The sequence below is a fragment of the Geotrypetes seraphini genome, chromosome 11 (assembly GCF_902459505.1).
Source record: "Geotrypetes seraphini chromosome 11, aGeoSer1.1, whole genome shotgun sequence".
Taxonomy (NCBI): domain Eukaryota; kingdom Metazoa; phylum Chordata; class Amphibia; order Gymnophiona; family Dermophiidae; genus Geotrypetes; species Geotrypetes seraphini.
The window spans coordinates 68,013,620-68,040,890 of record NC_047094.1 but is presented as its reverse complement, the minus strand read 5'-3'; the positions used below and the strand labels follow the sequence as shown (position 1 = coordinate 68,040,890).

General features: G+C 42.7%; 1 protein-coding gene across 4 annotated transcripts in view; it reads left to right on the top strand.

The window, feature by feature from the left end:
- MEGF8 (multiple EGF like domains 8) overlaps window positions 1-27,271 on the top strand; it is a 201,476-nt gene that overhangs the window by 18,316 nt on the left and 155,889 nt on the right. For 2 of the 4 annotated variants that reach the window (XM_033914129.1, XM_033914131.1), the window contains 7 exons: window positions 12,433-12,674; window positions 13,479-13,642; window positions 13,793-13,999; window positions 14,369-14,549; window positions 21,286-21,374; window positions 21,968-22,181; window positions 23,368-23,548. In XM_033914129.1, coding sequence (XP_033770020.1) covers window positions 12,433-12,674; window positions 13,479-13,642; window positions 13,793-13,999; window positions 14,369-14,549; window positions 21,286-21,374; window positions 21,968-22,181; window positions 23,368-23,548 — 1,278 coding nt within the window. Of the gene's footprint in view, window positions 1-300; window positions 391-422; window positions 441-12,432; window positions 12,675-13,478; window positions 13,643-13,792; window positions 14,000-14,368; window positions 14,550-21,285; window positions 21,375-21,967; window positions 22,182-23,367; window positions 23,549-27,271 lie in introns of those variants that run through there. The other 2 variants (XM_033914128.1, XM_033914132.1) reach the window with 2 other exon arrangements.

The following is a 27,271-nucleotide window of genomic DNA, read 5'->3' as shown; positions in this document are numbered from 1 at the left end:
ATTAAGATGGATTTGATGGGCAGTATAGGTCTAATGGATAGGTCTAATCATCAGTTTGGTATCTTATGTTGAAAGGTTTAATCATAGTGCTAGTATCTCCCATCAACTGAGAGAGAAATAATCTGTAATTTTCATATAAGGAAGATAAAGTTAAGCCACTTCAAATCCTGTTCAGTTAATTCTTCAATGTATTATAATTGATATCTAATCTTGACCCAGAGGAATCCATGTTGATCTTTCTTCATACTACTAACTTTATAGTTTATTAAAATTTGCTATACCACTTTTGTTAACTTGCAGATCACAGGAAGAAAGGAACTACAAAATTTTGGCACCATCTTCTTCCATTAATTTTGAAAAAAATAATTTCAGTTTTCAACTCTCTAACACGTGAGGAAAGCATGCTCATGGAAATCTTTCCAATCCCTCTGCATGTGACTGTATGTGGCCTGTTGGTTTGGGGGAACAGAGATAATTTGCAGTGGGGCAATTGCTGGCGTAGCTTTTGGGACTGAGGGCAGTTGGAGGATTTGTGGCAATTTGCAAGGTCATGGGGAAGATACTGGGAGGTGTTTTTGGCATTGGAGGCAGTTTATGGACTTGTGGAGCAAATGTGGGCATGTAATTTTGAGATGGGTAGTTAACAAGGCATTTTAGGCATTTTTGTGAGGGGAAGGTATTTAGGGGGTGGGGTCAGTTTCGAGGATTGGGAGAGTAGAGAACAGGATATGCAGTAAGGATCTTGCTAGCTGCAGTCTTTTTGTGCTACAGAAATTGGATCTCCATCTCCCATAGAAATACGAGGGTGAATCAAAAATTAAAGGAGGTTGTTAAATTACACGATAACCAGAACAGAGCTAATGAAATTAAACATATTATGTACTTGTGCATTGCCTGTTGGATAGTTTGTTCACGCACAGTGCAACGTTCAGCCTTTAATCATGTGGCAGCCATGAGGTCAGAAACATAGACTCTCCATTGCAAGATTGCACCGTTGAAGAATGTCATGCAGTAGTGCCCTACTCCAAGAAAATCATGTTAACCTTCTTTTGGGACATGAAGGGTCCTATTCTGGTGCATTTCCAAGCACACGGGCAAACAGTGAACAGCATTGCTGTGGAATGAATAAACCTGAATTTCACAGCAAAAAAAGGTTGTCCAAAACAGTCTAGTTGTACCATGACAATGCACATCCTCATACAGCAGTAGCAACGGAAGAGACATTGCAACAACTTGGGTTCGAGATCCTCCTTATAGCCCGGATCTGGTGCCTAGTGATTATCATATCTTCGATCCACTGAAGGAGACACTATGAGGTTTCAGATTCACCTCTAATGATGAAGTAAAGGAAGGTGCAGCCGAAAAGTTCTGCAGGAATGCAGAAGCTAGTTGAACGATACAGCAAATGCGTCGGCTTGCATGAGGACTATGTGGAAAAGTGATATAGAAACATAGAATATGACGGCAGAAAAGGGCCATCAGCCCAACATGTCTGCCCACTCGAAGAACCCTCCCCCCTAAGCACTTCCTCGAAGTGAACCCACATGTTTATCCCATTTTTTCTTAAAATCGAGCACGTTGCTGGCCTCAACTACCTGAAGTGGAAGATCATTCTAATGATCAACCACCCTTTCAGTGAAGAAATACTTCCTAATGTCACCGTGAAATCGCCCACCCTTGATTTTTAACGGATGCCCTCTTGTTGCCTTAGGTCCTGTAAGGAAAAAGATATCTTCTTCCATCTCAATACGGCCAGTAATATATTTGAACGTCTCTATAATGTCTCCCCTCTCTCTGCGTTCCTCGAGAGAGTATAGCTGAAACTTACCTAGATGGTTTTCATATGGGAGATGCTTGAGTCCTGAGACCATCTTAGTGGCCATTCGCTGAACCGACTCCATTCTCAGCACATCCTTTTGATAATGTGGCCTCCAAAATTGAACACAATATTCCAGATGAGGTCTCGCCATGGACCTGTACAGTGGCATTATAACTTCAGGCTTTCGGCTGACAAAACCTCTTCGGATGCAACCCAGCATTTGTCTAGCCTTGGATGAAGCTTTCTCCACCTGATTGGCAGTCTTCATATCTTCACTAATGATTACTCCTAGGTCCCATTCTGCCACAGTTCTTGTTAAGGTCTCACCATTCAGGGTGTAAGTCCTGCATGGGTTTCCACTGCCAAGGTGCGTAACCTTACACTTTTTGGCATTAAAACTCAGTTGCCAAGTTGTGGATCATTGTTCCAGTAAAAGTAGGTCCTGTATCATAGTGTCGGGCACGGTGCCCATGCCCACTACGTTGCACAGTTTAGCGTCATCGGCAAATAATGCAATTTTACCTCGAAGACCCTTAGGCAGGTCCCGTACAAAGATATTAAATAGGACTGAGCCCTGCGGCACTCCGCTGATCACTTCTGACGTTTCGGAGGCAGTACCATTTACCATCATGTTTAGTTGCTCACACTTCTATCAAAGCTGTTAAATGAATTTTGCCTTTACTTTTTGATTTGGCCTCTTAGATTGGGCCACTTTTTTTGCCTAGAACCTTACTTCTCTGGAACCCTCTGTCTGATTTGGCTCATTCTTGAACACTCATTGCCTTTTTTTTTACTTGCTGTTTCATCCCATTTATAAATTTTCAGATTATTATTTTGAGCCCCCCCCCCAACAAATATCAACATTTCTCAACCTTTCTTATATATACAGTATAACTAGCAGATTACCTGGTGTTGCCTGGATATTTATTTATCCCAATGGCCCTCTGTATGGGGCTGAACTTGTACTTAAATGGCATAGTGAGTGTCAATATTAATCTCTATAGTTTAGACACTAATATCTGTCGTTTTCAAATATTTGTACTTGTCACCCCCTTCCCACACTATTTTTTCCCAGATAGTAAGTGTTATGTAGACCAAGTTTAATTTAAATCTCTCCATGCGTTTCAGAGTTATGCTGGAACATCATCTCAGTGAGGCCAAAAACTATGGGGTAGACAGTAAAATCTGTCTTTCGATAATGTTTATATGACACCCCCTTCCCACCCCACAGTATTTTCCCCCAGATAGTAAGTCATATGTATGCCAAGTGTGGTTGAAATCTGTCCATGCGTTTTAGAGTTATGCTGGAATATACATACACACACATCCAATTTTATCTATCTATCTATCTATGCAAATAAGAATAGATTACTTCTCATCATGACAGGAGTTGCTATGCAGCTAATCACGAAAAATTGGGATAACATAAATTATAGTTTTTTGGTGGGAAACCTTATGCCAAATTTATAAGTTTGAATGTATGAATTCGTTACAATTGAGACAATATAATAAATTCAAAGAGATTTGGGGTCCATTAACAAAATTTTGTAAGAATTGATCATTAGTATTTCCCTTTGATTTCTGAATGAGTGTTATACACATCCAGGAAGGGTGGGTGGGAGGGTGCGGGAGGGGGGTGTTATGTACTTATTATATCATTTGATTGTAATGAGTGCTGTTTATTGTACTAATTGTTTGTTAACCTGTTGCACTTTATGTTGGCTTTTAAAAATAAATAAAGATTTATAAAATAAATAAATAAAGGTTTATAAAATCCTGAAAGGGGTGGAACTTACTCTATCAAAAAAAAAAATACAAGTAGCAGATATGCCATGAAGTAGTGAAGTGGAGGAGTTGCCTAGTGGTTAGAGCACTAGATTGACAACCAGCAAAGCCAGGGTCAAATCCCACTGCTGCTCTGTTTCTTATGATCTTAGCCATTACCTAACTCTCTGTTCTATTATAGTATCATATATATTCTGAAAACATTATGTTCTCCGAGGACAAGCAGGCACAATATTCTTGCGTGTGGGTGACTTCATCCATGGAACCCAGTACGGGCACTGTCACTGTAAATCTTTAGGCAGTTCCCATATGCACATGCTGATGCCTTCCTACTACTACTTATTTCTATAGCACTGCTAGATTCGATGGGCCTTGGCCCTTTTCTGCCGTCACTTTTCTATGTTTCTTTGTTTCAATGATATATGCAGCTCTGCCTGATGTTATCTTGTGGGACCATCAGTTCTTTGTTTTCCGCTGAACTGAGAAGCTGTGTCTTCGACATTCTCTGCATGTCAAACATTTAGGGCTAGATTCACTAAGCGGACCGATTGTGTACCGATCGGTTTATGAGCCCTTTGCGACCCGATTTCCGTCCAACCCGATTCACTAATCTGTGTCCCAATCATCCTCCGATTCACCCATGCAAATGAGGGGGAATGGCATTCAAATGCAGACAGGAAGCGATTCACTAAAATAAAAAAAGCAATACCAACTGGGCTGGCCGATCCTAAATAAGCGACTGCTGAGGACCAGTTGCTGAGGTCCTTTCCGACTGCCCTGCCTTTTGCCGCAGGTGGACATAATATACTTGGACTTCCAAAAAGCGTTCAACAAAGTTCCACATGAAAGACTTCTCAGGAAACTACAAAGCCATGGAATAGAGGGAGATATACTAAGATGGATAGGCAAATGGCTGGAGAACAGAAATCAGAGAGTGGGCATAAATGGGAAGTTCTCAGACTGGGAGAAAGTGACTAGCGATGTACCCCAGGGCTTGGTACTTGGGCCCATCTTATTTAATATTTTCATAAATGACCTAGAAGAGGGTACATCCAGTGGGATCATCAAGTTTGCTGACGACACAAATCTATGCCGGGCAATCAGATCGCAGAAGGTTAGCGAGAATGGGCGGAGAAATGGCAGATGAAGTTTAATGTGGAAAAGTGTAAAGTAATTAATTTAGGCAGAAAGAACAAGGAACACGAGTATAGAATGTCAGGTGCAACTCTGGGTAAGAGCGAACAAGAAAAGGACCTGGGTGTACTGATAGTTAGGACCCTGAAACTGTCGGCACAATGCGTGGCAGCAGCAAAGAAAGCAAATAGAATGTTAGGCATGATAAAGAAAGGAATCACGAGTAGATCGGAGAAAGTTATAATGCCGCTTTATAGGGCAATGGTCAGACCACACTTGGAATACTGTGTCCAACATTGGTCTCCCAACCTAAAGAAGGATATAAAAATGCTGGAGAGGGTGCAGAGACGAGCAACGAAGCTAATAAATGGTATGGAGAACTTGGAATATGAGGAACGACTCAAGAAATTGGGACTGTTCTCCATTGAGAAGAAGAGACTGCGAGGGGACATGATTGAGACTTTCAAAATACTGAAAGGCATCAACAAAATAGAGCAGGAAAATAAATTATTTACATTGTCCAACGTGACATGGACAAGAGGACATGGACTGAAGCTAAGGGGGGACAAGTCCAGGACAAATGTCAGCAAGTTCTGCTTCACGCAGCGAGTGGTAGACATCTGGAATGCTCTCCCAGAGGAGGTTATTACGGAATCCACTGTTGTAGGATTCAAAAGCAAATTAGATGCACATCTCATTATGAGAGGCATAGAGGGATATGGGTGATTAAAATTACATCAGGGCCTCCGCGTGTGCGGATCACCGGACTCGATCTGGAGATGGTAGTTCTTATGTTATAGAATACACCTGACCCATGCACAACTTAGGCACAGGTATTTAGGCCTGGTTTTTCTTGGCCTAAATGGGTGCACCTAAATGTTTGTGTTGTGTACAGCCGCTAAGCTCAATTTTACATGTGGCACGTGCCTTTTCTAGAACCACGTTAAGTGCAATTATGATTGGTGCCAATTTTTTAGGCTTTATATATACAATTGGGCCCTTAGGGGGGAAGTTATTAAGATGTGCTAAAAAGTAGTCTTTTACTGCAGCTTGATTTACTGTGATAGCAGCTTGCGGTATAACAGGTCTTCCTGTCGAGCCCAAATGACAAAATCAAAGATACTTCAATTTCCCTGAATGTTCAGAACTTCCCTATTGTCGATTCCATAAAAATTCTGGGAGTGACGCTGGACTGTTACCTCACACTAGATAGTCACACAGAGTTACTGATCAAAAAAGGCTTCTCAATACTATGGAAACTAAGAACCATCAGAAAGTATTTTGACGCAGCATCATTCCGCTTACTGATGCAATCCTCCATTTTAAGCCTGCTCGACTACTGCAACATCATTTATCTGGGGTCTCTCAAGAACACCATTCAAAGACTCTGAATAATACAAAATTTGGCAGTGCGACTGATTTTCGATATAAAAAAATGGGATCACATAACCCCATACTACCAAAAACTTCATTGGCTGCCCCTAGAAGCAAGAGTGTTGTTCAAATTTGCCTGCCTATGTTTCAGATCTATTCTTGGTATGGCCCCCCCTATACTTGGTCTTCCATTTTAAATTGGATTGTTCCACCAGGCCTACATGCAGAATACATATGTTTAGCCACTCTACAATAAAAACCTGCTGATACAAAAGATTACTTGACAGAACTCTTGCTTTCCAATCAAGTCAACAGAACAGCTGGCTAGGCAACATCATCAGGCCACTCTTCATCCTATCTCAACTTCAGGAAACTAGTTGAAACCAACCTGTTTAACCGATTTGTAACCAAGAACTCTTAAAGCCTTATCCCTGCATACCACTTACATGTACTCGAAGTCCCTACATTGTGACTTTTACTCTGTCTCTCTCCCTCCCTACAAATATTCATTTATTCAAAGACTTCATTGTTATTTTATTCGCTGACTGTCCAGCTCTTCTTATTGTAAACCACCTCGAACTACTATGGCTTTAGCGGTATATAAAAATAAAATTATTATTATTATTAGTATGGTAAATGAATAATTCTGCTCATGAGCCAAACAGCAAGCAGCACTGTTCTAGTGGCCTAGAGCAGTGTTTCTCAACTCAGTCCTGGAGTACCCCCTTGCCAATCAGGTTTTCAGGATATCCACAATGAATGTGCATGAAAGAAATTTGCATATAATGGAGGCAGTATATGCAAATCAAGTTTATGCATATTCATTGTGGATATCCTGAAAACCTGACTGGCAAGGGGGTACTCCAGGACTGAGTTGAGAAACACTGGCCTAGAGCATTGGGCTGTCAAGCTGCAGCCTGATGTTCCTGGCCATTTCCTCAAGCCCTCCCACCCTCCACCTCCTCCAAGGTCCAAGCACCTCTTATGGCGAACCCCTAAAGGGGCAAGCAGATACCTCATTGGTGGTCCAGGGGGTTTCTTTAAGCATGAGTGATACCTAGTCTGGTGCCATTTGCAGTATGGCACCCCTTGCAATAGTAAGTAGCAAGTTGGGTACGGATCCCTAAAATTCTATAACTCTGTGCACATCCACACGCTTGACCCTCCCATGGCCATGCCCCATTTTTGGTTGCATACTATGAGATTTGGGTGCCCAAGCTTATAGAATAGCACACAACCCCTAACTGGTTCCAATTAATTCTAATTGTTTGTGCCCAGTTATTGATGATAAATGTCTCTAAGAACACAAGAATTGCAATACTGGGACGGACTGAAGGTCCATCAAGTCCCGTATCTTGTTTCCAACAGTGGCTAAATCCCAATTAAGTTGGTCACGCTTCTCTGGACTGCACCCAAATTTGGGCACCCTTTATAGAATTTGGAGGTAAGTGTTTAATGCACCTTAGTAAGATCCCCTAAATCTTTTAATAGTCAATATAATCTGTGTAAACATCACAAAAGTTTCTGGTGGATTCACTTCTGATTGAATTCTAAAGTTATAATCAAATTTGTGGCTTACCATCGATTTACAGAGTTGAGGCATTGAAGAAACCAACTTTCTTGTATAATTCTGCAAAGCCATAAGTTTGGATGCTACAAGTAATTTTATTCTTGAGTGAGGTTTATAAAATGTTATCTATTTATGTTGTTTTTTAACCCGTCCTCCCCAGGAGCCCAGAATGGGTTACAGTTATACATTCACAGTGTTTTTGAGGGATAAGGGAACATTCACATTTTACTAGAGATATAAGCAGCTCCTGATTGGTGAGGCCCGACCTTAGTACAGGAAGAAGCGATCGGAGTATACCGCAAGTGATTTCCTTCACTCGTCGGCACTCCGGCTGCCCTCTCCTATCTCCCCCACTAAAAACCGTATTCGCAGTTTTTCAACATTCGCAGGGGTTCCGTTCCAGGAACCCCCGTGAATATCGGGGGAGTACTGTATAGGGCTAGATTCACTAACCTGCCTCTCTGTGCCAATCTGTGGCTGATCCGCGGCAAACCGACCAATTCACGAAGGGAGAATATTTAAATGGGGGCGATCGGAGGAACGCCCCCCACTGACCACATGGATCGCTACTGAGCAATCCCAATGCATGCGCAGACCATCTCTTTGCCTGTTGATGGTCTGCGCATGCTCTCTCCGCACAAGGAAGACACTTTTGCAGGGAGGGAGATAGGCAGGGAGGGGGGGGAGGTCAATCAGCCAGAACACGTGAATCCTACTAAGCCTTAACCCGCTCTCTTTTCTGGAACATGCCGTAGTGCAGCCCCGCTTTAAACTCGTGGGCTCTCACTGCAGGAAGGCAGCAGAGATCAGTCTGGGTGGCAGAGAGCAAGGGGAAGTGGAGATTGTGAGCTGAGTTTAGCAACGGCATTTTGGAACCGAGCAGGACTGAAAGATCGGGGCAGAGAGCAGGGCAAGATTAGGGCAGAGCTCAGGGTAGAGAGTAGGGCTGAAGGATCAGGGCAGAGTGCAGGGCAGCAATGGAGCAGGAGAGTTGGCAGGGACATGTGTGTGTGACTGGTCCCCAGATCGGTGTCCCAGATTTGTTTAGTGAATCGCATCCCTGCCTACTTTGCATGTCGTTTCCCCTCATTTGCATGCACGGATCGGAATCGGATCAGTACACAGGTTAGTGAATCGGGTCGGAGGGAAATCAGATAGCAAAGGGCTTGCAAACTGATTGGTACACAATTGGTTTGCTTTGTGAATCTAGCCCATAGCGGCTTATTCATAATATATTGGCAGCACAACATACTGTACTCGACATGTTATGGTTAGCAGATATTACATGTGGATTTTCCAAATGCTGAAATATTCTAAAGCTGCTGTTTGTAGAAACTCTAAGATTTTGATCATGTATAACTTTATAGGAAAACCTGCTTGTAAAGTTTAGGCAGCCCGATTTCTTGCTTTGAATGTTAACAGATTTCTTTTTGTTTGTGACTGCTATATATTTGAAGATGACTCTTGTTCAAATAATTCTGCTTTGTTTGTTAATTTTGTAACGATAAAAAGATTTTGTGAACCATTATACATCACTTGCTGTTTTGTGTGTTTGGCTAATATCCTAGAGCAGTGGTTCCCAACCCTGTCCTGGAGGACCACCAGGCCAATCGGGTTTTCAGGCTAGCCCTAATGAATATGCATGAAGCAAATTTGCATGCCTATCACTTCCATCATATGCAAATCTCTCTCATGCATATTCATTAGGGCTAGCCTGAAAACCCGATTGGCCTGGTGTTCCTCCAGGACAGGGTTGGGAATCACTGGGATAGGACAGGGGTGTCCAATGTCGGTCCTCGAGGGCCGCAATCCAGTCGGGTTTTCAGGATTTCCCCAATGAATGTGCATGAGATCTATTAGCATACAATGAAAGCAGTGCATGCAAATAGATCTCATGCATATTCATTAGGGCTAGCCTGAAAACCCGATTGGCCTGGTGTTCCTCCAGGACAGGGTTGGGAATCACTGTCCTAGAGGAATCAATGAATGTTTGAGAATAAATAATAAAGGGGTTGCTAACAGTGACATTGCAAATCGATGATAGTACATCAGATTAAATGGTAGTAGTGTACATCAGTAACTCTTAGTGTCAGCATTAGAGTAACACAAGATCATTAAGTAGCACCTAGAGAAGATTTAACGGTGACAAAAATGAAATTGTGATAATGCTGTCAGTGATACTCCTTCACTTGACGTCTGATTTAACTTCATTGGTTGCTGATCTCTCTTCTTGTTTTACAGCTTCAGGAGACTTCACAGCTTGGTCTTGTGGTGCTCTCTTGCTTAGCACGTGAATGACTTAGTGTGTATATTTCTGTGTTGTTCACAGGGTACTACTGTATTTCCAAAGGAGCTAGTTTAGCTTTCCTGTTTTGGGGGGTGGGGTGGTGGTCTGTGTATGTGTGCGCGCCGGAAAAATGGGAGGGACTATTATAAACACCACCATTATTGAGCATATATATAGGCATGAATTCATGGAGCAAAGCCAAGGGAAATCTTCACCAATTTGCTACATTTTTTTTTTTTCAAAGGGGTGAATAAACATGTGGATAAAGATGAAACGGTTGATATTGTATATCTGGATTTTCAGAAGGTGTTTGACAAAGTACCATGTGAACGACTCCTGAGGAAATCAGAAAGTCATGGGGCAGGAGATAAAAAGATAGAAAACAGTTCAAGTGGTCAATATTCTCAATGGAGAAGAGTAAATAGTGAGATTTCCCAGGAGTCTATGCTGGGGCTACTGCTTTTCAACATATTTGTACATGATCTGTAAATGGGAATAACGAGTGAGGTGATTAAATTTGCTGAGGACACAAAATTAAAATCACAAGAGGACTGTGAAAAATTACAAGAGAACCTTATGAGACCAAGTATCCAATGCCAACTGAAATTTTAATGTGAGCAAGTGAAAAGTGATTCATATAGCTACATAATAATACAAGGTTTCACATTACGAGTCACTGCCCAGGAAAAGAATTTAGTTGTCATCATTGATGGTACATTGCAGCCCCTCTGCTCAGTGTGCACAGCAGCAGCTAAGAAAGCAAATAGTATGATAGGAAGTGTTAGGAAAGGAATGGAGAACAAAACTGAGAATATTTATAGTGTCTTTATATTACTCCATTCTGTGACCTCAAATGTTTGCAGTTCTGGTCACTGCATCTCAAAAATGATATAGTGGAATTAGGAAAGGTACAGAGAAAGGTGATTAAAAATTATAAAGGGGATGCACTGACTTTCCTGTGAGGACAAGCTGAAGAGGCCAAGTCTCAGTTTAGAAAAGAGTCAGCTGGGGGGAGGGGGGTGGAGATATGATAGAGGTTCATAAAGTACTGAATGGCGTGGAATGGGGGGAAGAACATAAGAATACTGTAGCCTTACTGGATCAGACCAATGATCCATCTAGCCCAGTATTCCTTCTTAGAGGCCAATCCATGTCACAAGTACTCGGCAAAACCCCAAATAGTAGCAGCATTCTACGCCACCGATCCAGGGTAAGCAGTGGCTTCTCCTATGTCTGTCTCAACAGCAGTTAATGAACTTTTCCTCCAGGAACTTGTCCAAACCTTTTTTTAAAACCAGCTCCATTAACCACTCTTACCACATCCTCTGACACTGCATTTCAGAGTGTAACTATTCTCAGTGAAAAAATATTTTCTCCTATTGGTAGACATGAATTGCTTGTTTACGCTTTAAAAAAAAAAAAATAGAAGGACTAGGACGTGCAAAGAAGCAACTAAATGGTAAATGTAAAACACATTGGAGAAAATATTTTTTCTCTTAAATGTTTAATTAAACTCTGAAATTCATTGCCAGAGAATGTGATAAAAGTGGTTTAGATGGTTTCCCTAAAAAGTCCATAAATCCAGTAGCCTAGAAAAAAAAAAAAGGGGGGGGGAGGGGTGGACCAAGTGCCATTTTGCTGGGGGCACCAGCACCTTTCAGCCCCTCCCATGCCACACTCGCGTCCTCCCTTCCCCTTGTATCTCTTTTAATCTTCGCCAGTGTGAGCAACTTCTCTGGCCTGCTACTTATGCCGGCTTGGCTCTCCTCTTAAATAACTTCCTGGTCACGGAGCAAGGAAGTGCCGTCAGAGGAAAGGCTAACGCTAGCACGAGCAGCAGGCTGGAGAAGCTGCTTGCACTGGCGAAGATTTAAAGAGGTTATGAGGGTCTGGGGAGAATGCGAAGGGGTGCCTCCTTCCTTTGCTACGTCACTGCATAAACCATTAGTGAGGTGGATTTGGGGGAAATCCACAGCTTATACAGTACCTTGGATGAGCTTAGATGGCAACTTCAGCAGTTGGAACCTAGGACAATAACAGGTAGACTTTAGTCTATGACCCATAAATATCAAAAAAGAGACAAGTTAATTTAATCATTTATTTTTAGTGAGAATAACTAATGGGCTGTCATTTACTTTGTTAAATATGTTTTGGGACTTCACCAGATTCTTGTGACCTGGATTGGCTGCAGTTGGAAACAGGACATTTGTCTTGATGGACTTTTAGTCTGTCCCAGTATGGTGATAGTTATACTGGGGTTGTTTGTCCTTTATGTATTCCTCTGTATGTATTTGGTTATTTTCCAGTTTCTCTTAGCTGGATACAGTCAGTCATGCAGTGTGGAGGCCAGCATGTCTGGCCATGTCTTCCTAGATTCACTGCTGATACATATCAGACATTGTAATAAATGTTTCCGTGTTCTGCTTGGATGAAGATATTTTTATATTATTGCCATCTTTATAGGTCTGACTGGCTACAGGGAATATTTGGAAGCTGGTGGCACAGTCTGCATGGAATCATGGGAGTTCAAGCACCAGGTTTCAGGTGGTTGTGCCTGGCCTGCTTTGCTTTATTTCTGTTTGGGTCTGGAGCTGTTGCAGGAGACTGCAAAGGTCAACGTCGTGTGTTGCGGAACTCATACGGATACGTGACTGATGGGCCTGGGAATTACTCTGTAAATGGGAACTGTGAATGGCTGATAGAAGGTAAGCTCTGTTTTGTTTCTATGTAACAGTTGAAGAGTAGGACTTGATTGACCATAACCCTTTTCTCTGGGTTACAGTAGAGGGAGGGACATGATGGGCCAAAAGATCTTTCTGCCTTTGTGTTACAATAGGAGGAAGATACCGTTGTACCGGGCAATGGTGCGTCCGCATCTTGAGTACTGCGTCCAGTATTGGTCACCATACCTTAAGAAGGATATGGTGTTACTCGAGAGAGTTCAGAGGAGAGCGACACGACTGATTAAGGGGATGGAAAGCCTTTCATACGCTGAGAGATTGGAGAAACTGGGTCTCTTTTCCCTGGAGAAGAGAAGACTTAGAGGGGATATGATAGAGACTTACAAGATCATGAAGGGCATAGAGAGAGTAGAGAGGGACAGATTCTTCAAATTTTCAGAACATAAAAAAACAAGAGGGCATTTGGAAAAGTTGAAAGGGGACAGATTCAAAACGAATGCTAGGAAGTTCTTCTTTACCCAACGTGTGGTGGACACCTGGAATGCGCTTCCAGAGGACGTTATAGGGCAGCGAACGGTACTGGGGTTTAAGAAAGGATTGGACAATTTCCTGCTGGAAAAGGGGATAGAGGGGTATAGATAAAAGATTACTGCACAGGTCCTGGACCTGATGGGCCGCCGCGTGAGCGGACTGCTGGGCGCGATGGACCTCAGGTCTGACCCAGCGGAGGCATTTCTTATGTTCTTATGATATAGAAGTCTTTTTTGCCTCTGTGTTTGTGTTCCATTTTCTGTCAGTGACTCCATGTTTCGGCTCTTTATTTACCAGCTCCAAGCAACAATTACCGTGTGATTCTCACCTTCATGTTCATGGACACCGAGTGCACATATGACTATCTCTTCATCTATGATGGTGACTCCTACAGAAGCCCACTGCTGGCCAGCCTGAGTGGGAGAAGCCTTCCCCCCACTATTGAAGCTACATCTGGCAAGGTAGAGGAGGCAGGGAAAATTTTTTTTAGACTAGAATAGAGGTGGAGCAGGGGGCCCTAGGCTTTGACATGGCTCTCTTTCTCCCATGCTCTTTATCATCTTTTATTTGGCTTCCTGGAATAGTCTCTCTTAATTTCTTTCACCCTGCAGATGCTGCTCCATCTCTTCAGTGATGCGAACTACAACCGCCTAGGTTTTAATGCAAGTTACAGCTTCTCCCTTTGCCTGATGGGATGCTCGGGTCATGGGACCTGTCAGGAAATGGGTCATTGCTCCTGTTTTCCAGGGTGGAGTGGAGAGAGCTGCGCTATTCCCAAATGTGGTACACCTTGCACAGCACATGGATCCTGTCATGGGGTAACTGCTTTTCTTGTTCCGTCATCTGTTTGAAACACCTTTCTCTACTCCCAATCTTTTCCCCTCACCATAGCCCCGCTATTGGATCCGCCAGGCCCGAAACTGTAGGCTACCTTCTTAATCTGGTGCTCTTCAGTCCATCTACATTTCTTCTCCATCTGAAGTGCCCTCATGACCTCCATTGCCACCCTTTGCTTCTTTCTGTCTATTTGACACATCTTTCACTACCCCTGCCACTGCCTCTCTTTCTGACTCCCTTCTCATGCCCAGAGCTCCCTCTCCTAGTTCTTCTCCTTTTTCTTCCTCTCTTCCCTGTGTCCTTGCCTGCATTTCTCCTTTTGCTTATCCATCTTTCTATTCTATCCACAGGATTCTGGGCGCTGTTGGTGTAATCCTGGATTTGTGGGTGAGGCCTGTGAGCTGTCGCTAAGTGATAACCAGGGAGCAGGAAAGTGGTACAATGTCAGCATGCAGGATCAGAACTTCACACCACGCATGGCTGCAGCGGGGGCATTTCTGACACTCACCAATGCTTTCTATATCTTTGGAGGTCAGTGACTGGTGATTGGCATTTCATAACTACATTATGCTTTGGATGTACAAACAGCACAGAGGCTGAACATAGATGCTTGACAATGGCAGCACAATTTATTTAGTGAACTTGTGTATTAAGTACATAAGTACATAAGTAGTCGCCTCCGCCGGGGCAGACCAGAGGTCCATCTAGCCCGGCGGTCCGCTCACGCGGTGGCCCATCAGGCATATTGCCTGATCTGCGGTCCTTTGACTAATTTTATGCCTACCTCAACACTTATCTCTAAACTTTCCACTGCTCTTATCTGTACCCCTCAATCCCTTTGTCCTCCAGGAACCTATTTCTGTCGGTAGCAAAAATGTTAAATAAAATAAGTAATCCAACCTACAAGAAGCAATAAGGGACCAGACAGACAATACATTATTGTCTTATGAGTGGATAAGGGGAGTTATATTTGTGTTAGGACTGTGTGGGTTTGTTTTTGCTTTCTCTGTTGACAAGCTGGAGGAAATCGACATGCTAGGTAAGGGGGTGACTATATTCTATCAATACTCATGTGCATCCAACTCTGTCATAGCTCAGAGAAAGAGGCTAAATGTGACCCTCACTGGGAAAATGTGATTAAAGTCAATAGACTTTAGTCACGTTTTCCCAGAGATGGTCACAAATGGTCTTTCTGAGCAAGTGCAAGTTCTTAAATCTTACCTTTTTTTTGTCTTCATAATTTACTCTGCTCCTTTTGCATGGACAGAATTTTGCTGTCTCATCAATACATTTTTTTTTTTTTTTAGTGCTACCTTGTTGTTTCTGCTTGTGGGGAACCATTCCTATTTATTTTTACTTTTACCATCTTTTATTTCAGTCTTCCTCCATGGTGGACATTACTTTGTGTTTCAAGTTGTGCCCACATAGGGCATGAACATATATCACTGACTGCTGTGTGGTCTGCTAAAGCTGGCTGGCCCCTAATCATAATGTCCACTACATTGCTTGAGGCCAAAGACGTTCTGAGCCTTTTAAATGAAGAGTCTAAAATCACCCCCAGTTGAGGTACTTCTTTTCCTGGACCCTTGGTACAGGGAGGTTAGGACAGGAGCACTAAAGACTTCCAAAAGCCATCAAAGGCATGGGGTCCCCATTAGCAAGTACATTTCCTGGGGCTGACAAGAAGGCCCTGTTGTGACCAAACATGATGCTTAGAGCAACCAGTGTTCTCCCTATTGACCCATTTGATATGGAAGCCATTCCCAGTTGGTGCCAAAGAATATGACTCATGGACCTGAAGACTAATTGGTGCTGAAGTTCATAGCACAACTGCAGCTGAATATTGAAAGCCCATTGGACTGAAGTGATCACATCATTGCTGATGTTGATATAGAAGCAACAGAAGCAAAATCACTAGATTATATTACCTTGGTTCTAGAGGTAGATGACATTTTCTTATCCCCACAAAGCTAGGCTCTGTCAATCTTCAAACAATTCTTATGTTTCGTTAAAAATGTGGGAAGGGTACGCCCTTGGTCAGGTCAAATGGCCCAGTAGATCAGAGGATTCCTCCCATTAAACCAGTTTTGTATCATGTGAGGGATTATCTTTGCCCTTCCTGGATGTCTGAGCCACTACCAGCCCATGTCCTGGTTTCATTAAGTTGGTCTTCTCACTCTCTACAGGAAGGGAAGTGGAGTCTGCAGGAAAAACCTTTCCCAGTCAAGAAGTCACACTGGGAAATAGATCAGTCTTGGTCCTTCAGTGAAGAAAGGTGGTTGCCCTTGGCAGCAGAATCCAGTTACTTCTCTCCTCACCAGAATGGTAAGGGGAAGAAGGCAGTCCTTGGATGTTTCATTCCAGATGCCCAGAGGTCCCAGAGATCCTGAATTACTCTAGATTCATACAGAAGATTTATGTGTAAATCTTTTTATTGAAACAAATGAAGCAAAATACAACAGGTGAGAATAATTAAAACAGCAGAACTAAAGGAATACAGTAATGATCCAACCATTATCGGGACAAAGAATAATCCAATGAACTATTCTCTACCCATCTCAAAACAACAAATAACCTCCCCACTGTGAAACCTACCCTATATATAGAAAAAATTATGCTAGAGGCCTCTATTCTTATAGCCTCAACTGCAGATCCCCGAGATCTACAAATTAAACCCACTCATCTCTTATATCCCTTACTCTCTTGAGCCCCTTTATCCCTCAATCCTGTATCCCACCCTCTCTTTTTTTTTTTTTTTTTATTCCTTCCATCGCTCTCCAAAATGTATGTGAACAATAAAATATGAGAATTCATCTTGTTTATAAATGCAACTCCTTAAGTACCATACTGAAGGCCTTGGGAGACAATATCTGAATATACCTCTCCCAGATCAATAATAACTTTTTCTGTTGATTCAGTGTTAATCAAGTTTCAAGTTTAATAAAATTTTGATTAATCGCTTAATCATAATTCTAAGCGATGTACATAGTGATAAAATTACAAGGTTTAGGAGACAATACGACGCATAAAAAGAGCTAAGTCTTACAAAACTATTCACAAACTTTACGAACCTAAAAACACAAGGAAAGGAAGGGAAAATTATTTGAAAATAAGCAAGAAGTTTAAGAAAAATACATGAGGAAAGAGAAGTTAAAATGCTTCAATGAGGTTATGTAATAAAATTAAAATTAGCTAGGAAACTAGCTAGCTAATTATCAAAGGCGTCTTTAAAAAGAAAGCTTTTTAATTTACTCTTAAATTTCTCCAAGTTGCGTTCTTCCCTCAAATAAATAGGAAGCGAATTCCATGTTTGGGGGGTCTGTAATAGAAAAAATAATTTGCCGCCTTGTACTAATAATTTTAAGTGAAGGGATCGTCAGCAAGTGTTGTTCATTAGATCTCAGCGTTCTATTAGAAGTGTATGGAATTAGTAATTTATAGATGAAAGCAGGAGTTTTATAAAGTAGGGATTTAAATGTAAGCAGACATAATTTATATGTTATCCGGTGAGCTACCGGAAGTCAGTGTGCTTTCTTAAGAAGAGGTGTCACGTGATCAAATTTCTTGGCTTTTGATATAAGCTTGATAGAAGCATTCTGAATAATCTGCATACGTTTAATTTCGTTTTGGGCAATTCCTTTAAATAGGGTGTTGCAATAGTCAATTTTAGAAATCACCAGAGAGTGGATAAGAATGTTGAGAGATTTTGAACAAAGAAATTGTGAAACTGAGTGAATTTGATGGAGTTTAAAAAAGGTTGATTTAACAATGCTACTAATCTGATCATGGAAGGTTAATTTATAATCGAAAATAACCCCTAGAATTTTAATGTTGTTTATTGATTGTAAGGGGGAACCCTTAATGGAAATGGGAAGTTTTGAACTGTCTTTCCAAGGAAAAAGCATCACATTTGATTTGTTGACATTAAGCGCTAATCTATTGGTGTCCAACCATTGTTGTATTTGTTCAAGCTTCTTATTAATTGTTATTGTGTCCAATGGATTGTTAGTATCTAATGGATGTAGGAGCTGAATGTCATCAGCGTAAGCAAATACGTTAAAACCAATGGATTGGCACAGGATCATCAATGGGGCAAGAAAAATGTTAAATAAAAGCGGGGAAAGAATGGATCCCTGGGGGACACCATATGTAGTTGAGGAGCTTTCAGAGGTTGAGTTATTAAAGGACACGGTGGAAGTACGATCTGCAAAATATGATATAAACCAGGAAAGGACCTGGTCTATAATGCCGATGGATTGAAGTATCCTGAGCCTCCCTCTAAGAGCATTAAATTATGAGAAGTTCCCCTCCAAGACTAAAATGGAGGTGGGTTTCGTGCATTCAGTGTTGTAGGATGTACTTCTTTTCCACCACACAAGCCTTAAGAAATAAAATTTTTGTCTCCCTTACCAAGAGTATCACTTATGTCTGTTTTCCCAAACAATATCCCCATTGACTGGGCCACTACAGGTTGGTTAAAAAAATCCAGATTAAATAACCCACAATGTTGGACCAAAGAGCATTTGAGAGAATATAACAGAATATATTAGCTAACGTTCCGTACTCATAAGAGAAACTTTTTCAGCAGTAAGGCTGAATAAACATTCATTCTCATCAAAAATCATTACTGAACCTTCCAGAAACATCTCTAGTAGCAGGAGAGCCATCATTCTCTCCAGGAAGTCCCTCTTATACCTGCTGAAGATTTTCCTATATAGCAGGAAGTTGAATAGATTATTTCATCATAGAAACATGATGGCAGATAAAGGCCAAATGGCCCATCCAGTCTGCCCACCTACAGCATCCACTATCATCTCCTCTCCCTAAGAGATCCCACATGCCTGTCCTATGCTTTCTTGAATTGAGACACAGCCTTTGTCTCCACCATCTCTGCCAGAAGACTATTCCACGCATCTACCACCTTTTCTGTAAAAAATTATTTCCTTAGATCACTCCTGAACCTGTCACCGCTTAACTTCAACCTTTATTCTGTATCTATCATATCTCCCCTTGCATGCCTTACATCCAAAGTATACAATTGAGATCTTTAAGTCTGTCCTCGTACACCTTATGATGACCACCAACCATTTTAGTGGCTTTCCTCTGAACCAACTACATCCTGTTTATATCTTTTTGAAGATACGGTCTCCAGAATTCTACATAATATTTTAAATGAGGTCTCACCAGAAATTTATACAGGGGCATCAATACCTTCTTTTTCCTACTGGCCATACCACTCCCTATGCACCCTAGCATCCTTCTAGTTTTCATTGTCACCTTTTCAACATATTTGGCCACCTTAAGATCATCGTATACTATTAAAAGACCCGTTTCACTTATGTGCACAAAAGTTCTTCACCTTCTAAACTGTACTGTTCTCTTGGGTTTTTGCAGCCGAAATGCATGACCTTGCATTTCTTAGCATTAAATTTTAGCTGTCAAATTTCAGACTGTTCTTAAAGCTTCGCTAGGTCATTTCCTCATGTTATTCACACCATTGGTGGTGTCTACTCCATTGCAGATTTTGGTATCATCTGCAAAGAGGCAAATCTTAACCTGACGGCTCTTTAGCAATAACGCTTATAAAAAATGTTAAAAAGAACAGGCCAAAGAACCGAACTTGAGGTACACCACTGGTAACATCCCTTTCCTCAGAGTGATCTCCATTGACCACTACCCTCTGTTGCCTTCCACTCAACCAGTTCCTGATCCGGTCAATCACATAGGGCAATTAGTTTATTTATTAGGCACCTATATGGAACACAGTCAAATGGTTTGCTAAAATCTAAATACACCACATCTAGCACATTCCCTCTATTCAATTCTTTGGTCACCCAGTTAAAGAAATCGAGAATTGGGGGAGGAATGCAAGGGAGAGAGAGAGGTGTTGGACATGGAGGTGAATGAGAGGGAGGGGTAGGGAGGGAGAAGGGGGAGATGTTGGATCCAGGAGCAGAATGGAGTGATGAGTGGCAATAAGAGTGAGAGAAATGCTAGACCATTGGGGGAAAAAGTACACGAGGGAAGAAAGAAGTAGATGTCAGGCTATGAGAGTGGAAAGGGAAGGAAGAGGAAACAGATGCTGGGCTATAAGAGTGGAGGAAAGAAGACACTGAGAATGGTTGATCCCTGAGGAGAGAGGAAAGAGTGGCAGGGAAATGGATGAGAGGGTAGAAATATGGTAATGGGAGTACATTGAAGATGAAAGGGAATGGAGGGCTGAGGAAGGAATTAAATGAAACGAGAAATGTCAAGAAAAGTGTGGAATAACTTGTAAGTTTCACGGCTCCACATCATTCTCTTCTTGGTTGGGGTGAGGACTTTGCAGCAGCCCCTCGTATGCCAGAGGCAGATGTAGTGAAGGAATAGATAGGAGAGAGAAAAATGGCCAAATGGATAGCAGCCGCTTGAAGGAGAATTAGCAGGCAACAGGAAAGCAGAAAAGAGAAACTTGGACCAACTTGATGGAAAAATAAAATATCCAGACAACAAAGGTGGACGAAAAACACTTTATTTAAATGGAATATGGATAATAATTAGCAAAAATATTGCTTAAATTATGACAAATTTGCATAATTTGCTAATTTTGTGCACAGAAATTTGAAATTTTTTCTGCAGGATTCCGCCAGCAATAAGATAAAGGCAAATTGGACTTGGGGTGGTAATTTGCAAAATCATCCAGATAGCTACCCTTCAGTTTCAAGACATGGTGGAGGCAGATCTCAGTTGTGGATTCTTCACTACTATGGTCGATTTTATCCTGCTTGTCAGTAGAGAAAGCAAAGCTGCTTACATGTAATGGAGATTCCCTGTAGTCAGTAAAATAAATCATAAATGTAATCTCTTCCATTATCTCAGAGAGTTAACTAGGGGTATCATATGGCTCCAGAAAAAGGAAGATTGAGACATCCGGGTGTTACTTCCATTGCTTTCAATGGAAGTAAAACCCACATGTCTCAATCTGTCCTCCTTTTTCTGGAGCCATATGGTAATCCTAGAGTTAACTCCTTGATTTTACATGAGACCGAGGAACCACAGATGCAGCAACTTACATGGAAATTCCTATGCATGCACAGAAAGGCCTTATAGTATGTCTGGGAGTCTTGAGTCTTGCCATTGCCGAAAATGGTTTATATTTATCTTGTGACCTGTATTACAGGTCAGCAGCTTTGCTTTATTTTACTCCCTGTACTTCTGGAGATCACATGCTGCAATACTGGTACAGACTTGGCTCATAGCTGCTTGTCCTTCTTCCTGTCTCCTTCAGGTCTTGATTTGAACTCAGCTCTTGGGGACCTAGTGCTTTATAACTTTACTTCAAATGCCTGGGAACGAAAGATGCTTAGGCCTTCTCCTGTAAGTTATGTGACATAAGTCTTAGAATAAACCACTTGCATTTCCCAAGTTTATTTAAAATTTGTTATTCTGCCTATCCTAATTATAAGGGGCGTACATAGATTTAAAATTTAGGATAATACATACTTGTAAAACTTGACTGACGTACATGAGGCTAGGGGGGGAGAACTCCATTAAGTATATAGAAAAATAAAACATTTAAGGCTAGTACTAAAGATAAAGGCAGTCCTGTCTGTGAGGAAGCTTTGAAAATGATATCGAAAGCATTTCTGAATAAGAGATTTTCCTTTGCACCAGAAAGTGGCAACACTTCTCAGAGATCTTTAGAATAACTTTTACCTTCCCCAGCCTCGCACAATTCAACAAATTTAAAAAAAAATCAAAGACCAGTAACTTGTGTATCTGCTCTTTCATACACAGTTGTAGTATAATCTGAGTCCCTTCTTATCCCTCTTATCTTAGGGTTTGTGACATTTATACATGAAGTACAATAATGCTTTTCTCTCTCCCTTTCTCCCTCCCTCCCTCTCTCTCTCTCATCCCCCTCCCTCTTTCCCTCTCATCCCCCTCCCTCTTTCTCTCTCCCCTGTCAGCTTCCAAGACATTCACATGTGGCTGTAGAATGGAATGGGACACTAATCATTTTTGGGGGTGAGGTAGCTGGTGGCTCATTGGCTAATGATGTGTGGATTTATAGCCCCCAGAGAGACAAGTGGCAGGAGATCCTTCTACTAAACTCCCAGAAGCTTCCAGGATTGGCTAGCCATGCTGCAGCGGTTGTTGATAATTGGTTATATGTTTTTGGAGGTAAGTGATTTGGGGATTGTATTTCTAGTGCCTGCAATGGCTATGTGACAACTAGGTTCCCTTGGATCTGCTGGTTGGAGATTGGGTTTGATGCGGTGGAATCCTGATTTATAGACAGTTTTTGGAAGGTTTGTTGATGTTTCAGAAGTAGTTGGAGTAAAACCGTTACTGTTATTTTGGACCAGTGTTCTGGATCCATTTGATTACAGAGGTGCGGCAGTGTAGAAGGTGAATCCCATATTACTTTTTAAGTTGGCAGTGGTTTGCTCTTTATTTTGAGTTTCCAGATTTATTGCAACCATCCTTTTATTAGGGCTTCATTCACAACTTAACTTGAGTTCCTGGGATTTTATCATTTTTCTCCATTTTTAATTGAGCCATTGTTGTGAGAGTCCTTGACCAGGAGCCACAGGCCCGCCTTTCTTTAGAACTAGGGCTGTTGGACAATTTTAAAAAATGAATCTTCAGTTATTAGTACACTATATCTCCAGTCCCTCTTGGCAGTCCAGCATATCTCTCTCTCTCACTCACTCACTTGCCTAGGCCACGAATGGCATCTACAATATAAACAGTCTTCCTCTACTGGCCATTTTTGCAACCATGTCGTGCTCTTGCGAAATGAAGTTGCATCAGAGGACATAGCTATAGGAAGACTCTTGGGGCTGGTGGATGAAGTCTGCTTGCATTGCAGATCCTGTCTGTAACCCAGGCAAGTGTACAAAAATCACCAAAAGGGGAAGAGAGGGGGAGAGAGAACTGCTAGCCATTGGAATGTGTGTGTGAAGTGTCCGACCCTGTACAATTAAAACTTAATTGTGCTGACCCTGGTACAATTAAAACTTAATTGTGCAGAAAATTAATGCATTAATCACACTAGTTAATTCATCAACAACCCTATTTAGAACCCACTACATATGCCTAATGAACGTAGCTGCTAGTTATTACCGTTGTATGCCACATGATATATCCTATTTTTCGGTAGTCTGTGAATGCTGCCTCTATGGTATCCCTAGCTTTGGTTAACTTAGTGAGCAGAAATGAACTGAACCTGGATTTCTCATACAGCCTGGGACAAATTTTGTGTTTTGGCCCTGCTGTCAGAAGTTGCACTGTAATTACCCAAGAGCATATTGTTGCATGATAATTTTTTTCCTATGATCTCTGACATTTTTCTCTGCCCCTGCAGGTCGTACCCAGACAGACTTGTTCTCTTCGCAGATGTTGCGGATCCACTTGCAGACATGGAAGTGGGAGCAGGTGATCCCATCAGGGGGGAAACCACCAGCAGCTGCAGGTCACTCCATGGTCTTTCACCGTGCTTCCCGCTCGCTAATTGTATATGGTGGGCACCGGCCTTCCACTGCACGGTAAGACCACTCCCATGACATTCCCTACCACAGCTATCTACTGATTGTATCCAGGGCCACTCCCCTCTGCACATGATAAGTTCATCAGATATTAATCATTGGGTCGATATTTAAAGCGATTCAAGTGACTGTAAGAGGCTGCAAGCTAGTTAAATCGTTTGTGCGGAACTATCTGATATTCATAAGGGAGCAATTCCATCCTTGTAAACACTTTTGAGATCTTGTTAGTGCCACTGAATATCAGCACTATAACCAGCTATTTAATAAGTGGTTCAGGGACAAGAGTAGGCAGTTTTGCAGTTAAATGCCAGCACTTAACAGCCCAAGTTAAGTGACCAAATTTGGACTGCATAAAACTCAGTCCTTTCTTTATCTGGTTTCACTTAGGTAGTTAAGTGGCAGTATATAAGGAAGTCCAGTCAGAAATAGTCTGCTGCATAAACCTGGTTATTTAGTGCCGGTGCCTTAATATTAAATGGCCTGGCATTTTAATATCAAGGCATAAAGCCAACAGTAACTAGGAAAACACTCTCTGTCGCCTACTGAATATTTACCCCCATGTGATTAGAGCATTGCCGCACAGCCCAATCATGCAGTTGCTCAGTGGTTCAGTAACACTGCCAACAGTCTAAGTGAATGTGAAGCTATCTAATATAATAAAATGCTAGGCCGCGCATGCGCACTAAAAAAATCGTGTTCCCTGATCCGTCGCGAAAACACGATTGCGCATGCGCGGGTTTTACGTCACCACTTTCTCGCGGCGACTTTCAAATAATAATAAAAAAATTACACAGCTGCGGCGGCCTTCCTCACCGTGAATGGTACCGGCTCCTCTCTCGAACTGCACCAGGATCGAGAGAGGAGCTGCAGCGCCGGCTTTCAACTTTAAAAAAAAAATAACCCAACTGGAGATTGCCGCTCTCACCCGGCTCCCACTATGCAAACCCCCCCACCCCCCATGGGAGGATGCGCCGCAGCAAAGTGCTGCACAGGTACTGGAGGGGGAGAGACGTATCGCTTCTGCACCGGTACAAACATCCCTCCAGCATTGGCACTCGCTGCACGTTGAACAGGCTGCTTCGGGCTTTCTCCTGCAGTTGAGTCCCTTTGCCGCGTCACTGATTACGTCATCAATGACGCGACAGAGAGACTCAACGGCAGAATAAAGCAGAAGCAGCCTGTTTAGCGTGCTGCGGCTGCCAACGCTGGAGGGAGGTTTGATATTAAAGTCATCTTGCTGGGAAGGTCACAGAGTCAGCGGGGGTTGGGCTGGGAGGGGAGAGAAGCGTCTGCCTCGGGTGCTTCAGGCAGCAGCAGCGTTTACAATTCGCTGCTGTTGCTGGCTTCAGGCCTTCCTCTCTGGCCGGTCCTGCCTACTTCCTGTTTTCATGAAAACAGGACCAGCCAGAGAGAAAGACCTGAAGCCAGCAACAGCAATGAATTTTGAATGCTGCTGCTGACCAATGAAGTAGTTAAATGAGGAAAGGAGCAGAGGGGGAGAGAATGGCTTGGAGGGAAGGAGGAAGGTATGCCAGACCAAGGCAAAAGGAAGGAGGAGATGGAGAGAGGCCATATGGGACAGAGAGAGAGAGGGCAGACCCTGGATGGAAAGAGAAGAGAGGGTAGTGAATGGAAGGGGCAACATAGAGGGTGAACAGTATTCTAGCACCCGTTAATGTAACGGGCTTAAAGACTAGTTGCTAATAAAAGAATAAGACTTTGACAGTTCTATAGAAGATAAAAATGCCAACCATGTGTTTAACTTCCTTCACTATGATTGACTGATTCTCTTTTTATAACATACTTCCTGATAATACAGGCAGTCCCTGGGTTAAGAACAGGGTCTGTTTTTTTAAACCATTCTTAAATTGAATTTGTATGTAACTCAGATCCTAGTATTCTTCCTACCTTCCCCACCTCCTTGAGGCCCCTCTTAAATTCCTTTCCATTCATCCCACTGTTCCCTCTCCACAACCACATCCAACATTACTCCCTCATCTCTCCCTTCCTATGCCCAACAATTCTCCTCTTTCTTCATATCTTCATGTGCATCATCTCTCTTTCCCTCTCACTCAAGTGGAGCAGTTCAAAATATCTTGATGTCCTTACAAAGACTGAGATGGATTGTCAACCTGAAGAAGAGCCAGCTGCAGTCTGTCCAGTCCCTAGAGTATCTAAGTATCCAGTTTGACATGGAGAAAGGCCGGGTGTTTCTTCCAGAGACAGACTGAAACTTGGGAACCAAATCTCTGCTCTCCTGGCTCAGCAGTCTCCACAGCGTGGGATTCTTTTCAGGTTCAGGGCTCGATGGAAGCCATGATAGAGATGGTTCCTTGGGCAAGAGCGCATATGCGCCCCCTACAGCACTCCCTTCTCTCTTGCTGGTCACCGCAGAGGGACCCTCTTCACGTTTGACTGTCATGGATGACAGTGGCCTGTTGCAGCTTGGCTTGGTGGCTTTGCCCTCGGTCGTCGGCCTCAGGGATGCCTCTATAGGCAGACTCCTGGACCACTCTGATGACAGATGCCAGCCTCTTGGGCTGGGGAGTGCATTGCGAAGAATGCCCAGTCTAGGGGCAATGTTCTCCATCGCAACAATGCTGGTCCATCAACAGGCTGGAGCCCTGAGCCATCTGATTGGCAATGATTTGTTTTCAGCCCTGGTTGGTGAACAAGATGGTCAGAGTGTTTTCAAACAACGTCGCAGCAATGACTTACATCAACATGCAGGGAGGTACCATGAGTATCGGCCTCCAGAAGGAGGCGTAAGCTCTCTTCCGTAGGGTCTCCCTATCTAAAGAAGGATATAATACTACTGGAGAGGGTGCAGAGGCAAGCGACAAAGTTAGTAAAAGGTATGGAGAATTTGAGCTACAAAGATCACCTCAGAAAACTGGGACTTTTCACCCTCGAGAAGAGGAGACTGCGAGGGGATCTGATTGAGACTTTTAAAATACTGAAAGGATTCGACAAAATAGAACAGGAAACACCTTTTTTCACATTTCGAAGGTGACTTAGACAAGAGGTCATGGACTGAAGCAGTGGGGAGACAGGGTCAGGACAAATGTCAGAAAGTTCTGCTTCACACAGCGAGTGGTGGATGCCTGGAACGCTCTCCCGGAGGAGTTATGGAGGAAACCACCATTCCAGGATTTAAGGGCAAGTTGGATGCATATCTTCTTGAAAGACACATTGAGTAACTAAGGAATTCACCAGGGTAGACCTGGCTGGGCCTCCGCGTGTGCGGATCGCCGGACTAGATTGACCCATGGTCTGATCTGGTGCAGGCATTTCTTATGTTCTTATGTTTAGACTCATCTTCTGGCCATTACTGTGGCTCACGTTGTGGAAGTGCAAAACGTGCAGGCAGACTTTCTCAGCAGACATACTTTGGACCCGGGAGCATGGTCTCTCTTGCCTCAAGTGTTTCAGAGCATTTTTGACCATTGGGGCAGCCATGTGTTCGACCTCATGGTGACAGTGAGAAACAAGAAAGCAGTGTGATTCTTCAGCCATAGATACGAGTGCGGAAGCACCGGGATTGATGCACTGGTTCAGCCTTGGCCTGTGGATGAACTCCTATACTTTTTCCCTCCCTGGCCCATGATGGGGAGAGTCCTCAGAAGAGTGGCTAGACATGGGACGGGTTATCCTGGTGGCTCCAGACTGACTCAGTGCCCATGGTACACGGACCTAGTGCATCTTCAGATCGGTCCCACTTTG